The following is a 4,178-nucleotide window of genomic DNA, read 5'->3' as shown; positions in this document are numbered from 1 at the left end:
TAAATCCTCCAAAGTCGAGAAAAACAAACTCTCTGATCATTTCAACTGTATTTTAGTAGTAAGGATAGATGGTAGTACCTGTGGTAAATATATGAAGGAAACTATTTTGGAGTCCGAAATCCAGTGGACCGGCCGTAGTGACATCCCCTCTTAAGTAATCAAAATTGTGACACTTAAGGATTATTTATCCTTCTGAATTCTGAGTGCTGAAATCTGGATCACAGTCATGAAAAATGACAGAAAATGCTAGCATTTCTTTTTCAAGAAAAAACGAAAAAAAATGCTCGTTTTCCCAAAAAATGCTGAAAATAATGCTAGCATAATCGAGAAAGGCCTACTTGCAGTCCTATTTTAAAAGGTAGCGATGAAAGAACCAATCAGAGTCTCTCTGCTGGTAATTCTGGTTGACAGTTCCATCATTTGAATTTTTCCCCAGTTTGGCCAGTACATGAAACTTATTAACGAGATGGTGAGACGCGTGGAAACTGAACACCGCACGAAACTGGAACAACTCAACAAGATGCAAGAACAGACCAAGTAAGACACTTGGGAAGGGTCATTTCTACCCTATCGCTCTTTTTCGTTCTTTTCCTTTTTACTTTTTCTGTCTACAGGTGAATAGGCTAGTTTCGAATTTCGCTCTACTGATCCTAAACAAAGGAGTGAAGTCGAGGTTGAGGGGGATAAAACAAAAGAAAATTCAAATTATTCCCCGAAACTCGACTTAATTCCTTTGTTTGTGATCAGTGGAGCGTAATTCGAAACTAGCCAAAACTAGCCGACCTGACTAGTCCTGAAAGAGGCTAAATGCAGCTTAGCATGTATATTAAAACTGATTGAAATAAAAGTTGAAGTTGAAGTTGAATTCAATTTGAATTTCCTTCATCTACATAGCCAGAACTCCCCTTCTCCTTCCCCTTTGAACGCCGGCCACGCAGGCTATCATCTACACTGTTTCTCCACTTCCCGAGGGGGTACTATCTCATAAAATCTGTACGGGTATGTGCCGCTGGATGGGGTTTCATTTTTGACCTTGCAGGTCTGTGATAGGGTTCCAATTTTGGCCTTTTAGTCTGAGATGGGGTCACTGAATAGGAAAAAATTATGTCAAATTTGTATCCTTATGCTTACCCAATTCGAAAATAATCAGAGGACGTTGTAGTAATGTGCAGAAAATAACACAAAAGCATCCTCTTCACTTCCGGTCTAAGATGGGGTTTTGCAATTTAAAGGGGCTATGTCACGCAATTTTAGGTACCGTATTTATTCGATTAAGCGCCCAACCTCGAAAAAGCGCCCACCCTGAAAGTAAGAAAAGTTGATAAGCGCCCAGCCTCGATTAAGCGCCCACCCCCAAAAAAACTGAAGTCCACACGAGGAGTATTGATTAGTAATTATTTATTCTCTGGATTAAAATCTCTAAAGTTCTTTGTACTGCTGAGAAACCTACCCAAAGACCGAGTTTTCTTAGTATTTTACAGAACCTTTCAATGAAAAGTTAAAATTCTGCTTTGGTAAATCTTAACGTTTTGTTGCAAGGTTAACTTACTACTTGCTGAAAATGGTGAAAATTTAATAAGCGCCCAGCCTCGAATAAGCGCCCACTCTCAAGGTCCAAAAATTTAATAAGCGCCCAGGGCGCTTATTCGAATAAATACGGTAATTCTATTTATTTCCATTATTTAAGAGCTCTAAACTTCAAATTGGCAGAGCAAAAGTCGTTTATTGGCAAAATCACGGCCACATAACAAACAAGGATGATTTTCGAGCATTGTAAATGACACTTTCATACAAATTGAGATAAACTTGAAAAACGTCGGGCAAGTTTTCCCGAACGCAATCCGTTTTAATCTTCTCGAATTTTGCCCATCAGTGCCCATTTTTGGCCTTTCTGTGTTTCTTTTGAGTTCTTCTACAGTTAAATCGTTATTGTGATTTTTCAGTTAATTCTATAAACAGTTGGCCAGTGCCGAAATTGCCTAAAATTGCGTGACATAGCCCCCTTAACTCTTTAGTCCAAGATGCGGTAGCATACCGTATTTATTCGATTAAGCGCCCTGGGCGCTTATTAAATTTTTGGTCCTTGGGAGTGGGCGCTTATTCGAGATGGGCGCTTATTCGAGGCTGGGCGCTTTTTCGAGGCTGGGCGCTAATTAAGTTTTCACGATTTTCAGCAAATATTAAGTTTATTTTTGTAACAAAACAATAAATAATAATAAAAGGGGAAGATGTACCAAAGCAGAATTTTAACTGTTCATTGAAAGTTTCTGTAAAATACTAAGAAAACTCGATCATGGGGGAAGTCTTCTTAGCAGTACATAGTCAATTTCAATAATCAATACTCCTCTTATGGTTTTCAGTTTTTTTTGTGGGGTGGGAGCGGGCGCTAATTCGAGGTTGGGCGCTTAATCGAATAAATACAGTATATGAGTTTTCTTTGGCTTGAGACGGGGTAGACCCCAGCGGAGCACCCCACCCAATCATTTCCAAGTACCCCACCCCTGGGCTTCACTTGCACTGTTGATGCGACTTGCCGGCTGTTTTCTTGTTGACAGGTCTTCCCTAAAGTTTGTTCAAGAGGTTCAAGAAGCAAAAGCTATGGACGATCTGATGGTAAAAATAGACAAACTTATGGGTGGAAGTACCGAGGCCGAACGCGCAGGTATGCAAACTGGTGTCCCCAATTCACTGTCCAGTCTTTATTCTCACTAAGTGTTAAACATTTTAATCATTTATCTTTTAATTTGTTCATTGATTCTTGACATTCGAAAAACATCTGCGAATAAGACTACTTCTTTCTTGTTTTGAAAAATCCTCGTGCACTTTTGATTTTGTTAATTTTATGTTATTAAATTTTGCCAAACACCCGCTATGAAACTAAATGTTTGCAAAGAAATTAATTTTATGATTCTAAATGACAAAACCATAGCATCACTGCATCCAAATGTGTTTCCCGACGTTATAATTTAAAGTTACAAGCAAACAAGATTAACTTTGAAAACTGTTCCGCCGGATAACTTTTCAAAAACCCATATCGCAATCCGTTTCAATCTTCGTCACTTTTGGCCATCCGTACCTTCTTTTGCATTTGGTGTGTTATTTAAATATTCCTTCACTGTTTTAAGATGTTATTTTATATATTTTAACGAATTTGATGGTCATTTGCTATGCCTAAGTTTGGCTAAAATCCGTGACACGGTCCCTTTAAAAAGTGTTTCACTGAACAAAACTGTTCTTTCAGTTCAAGAGACAAGTAGCAGCCGTAGCCCATCATCTTCATCAAATTCTGTCGGGGCGACTAATTCCGCGGAGGTAAGAAAAGCTTTATTTTCCAGTTCTAAATTGTTGCTTCTTTTTTGGTGAGCATTTACTAGCCTGCGCTGCAGCCGGATGTGTTACCTTATTACATGAAATTTTCGCGACACGTTAATTTCGCGAATTTCGCGATTCAAAAAAAATGGCGCCGCGAACAATAAGTGTCGCGAACAAAATATGACGCGAAAATTAAGTGACTCACATATGTCAATAATCAACAAAGAATAAGTTTAGTACCACTAATTGAAGGCTCAAGAACAATTACTCATGCACGTTCAAGCATTGATTGTGAGAACTGCTTTGTTGATGCTATTGCCGAGATTTAGTCCCGCCCTTGCGTTTTTGTTAATTTGATATTGTTCCTTTGATGAAGTCGTTTTATTTAACTTATTTATTTATTTATTTATTTATTTATTTATTTATTTATTTATTTAACATTTCTTTATACACGGTTAAAAATCATCAGGTAAATACTAGTAATTACAGTTATAATAAAAATTAATACAAATAAACTATTAATCAACAGTCCATGCTAAATACTAATTAATAAAAATTGAAGTAGTAAATCAATCCTGTTTTCCATGAATACCGTGTCTAACTTTCACGTGTCGCGAAAATTTCATGTAATAAGGTAGCACATCCGGCTGCAGCGCAGGCTAGTAAATGCTCGCCAGAAAAGAAAGGCCTGTTAAATAATATTGCCAAGGAAATGTAAATTATGTTTTACTCAAAAACGCGAAATTAAAGTGATTCAAAATACAAAATTATCGCTAAATCGCGAAATATAAGTGTCGCGAAATTAACGTGTCGCGAAAATTTCATGTAATAAGGTACATAATCCTCAATATAGTCCGGCGGTTTGG

The 4,178-nt window shown here is 37.5% G+C and overlaps 1 protein-coding gene across 1 annotated transcript; it reads left to right on the top strand.

Moving 5' to 3' along the window:
* Nucleotides 1–345: 345 nt before the first annotated feature.
* LOC144640970 (uncharacterized) lies at nt 346–3,359 on the top strand (the record flags this gene model as incomplete). Its single annotated transcript, XM_078500029.1, has 3 exons — nt 346–537; nt 2,556–2,662; nt 3,242–3,359. Coding segments are annotated over exons 1-3 (314 nt in total), but the record flags the coding sequence as incomplete, so codon positions are not given.
* Nucleotides 3,360–4,178: the final 819 nt, after the last annotated feature.

The sequence above is a fragment of the Oculina patagonica genome, unplaced genomic scaffold (assembly GCF_052425735.1).
Source record: "Oculina patagonica isolate OP01 unplaced genomic scaffold, crgOcupat unplaced596, whole genome shotgun sequence".
Lineage (NCBI taxonomy): Eukaryota > Metazoa > Cnidaria > Anthozoa > Scleractinia > Oculinidae > Oculina > Oculina patagonica.
This window is presented reverse-complemented; position numbering and strand designations above follow the sequence as displayed.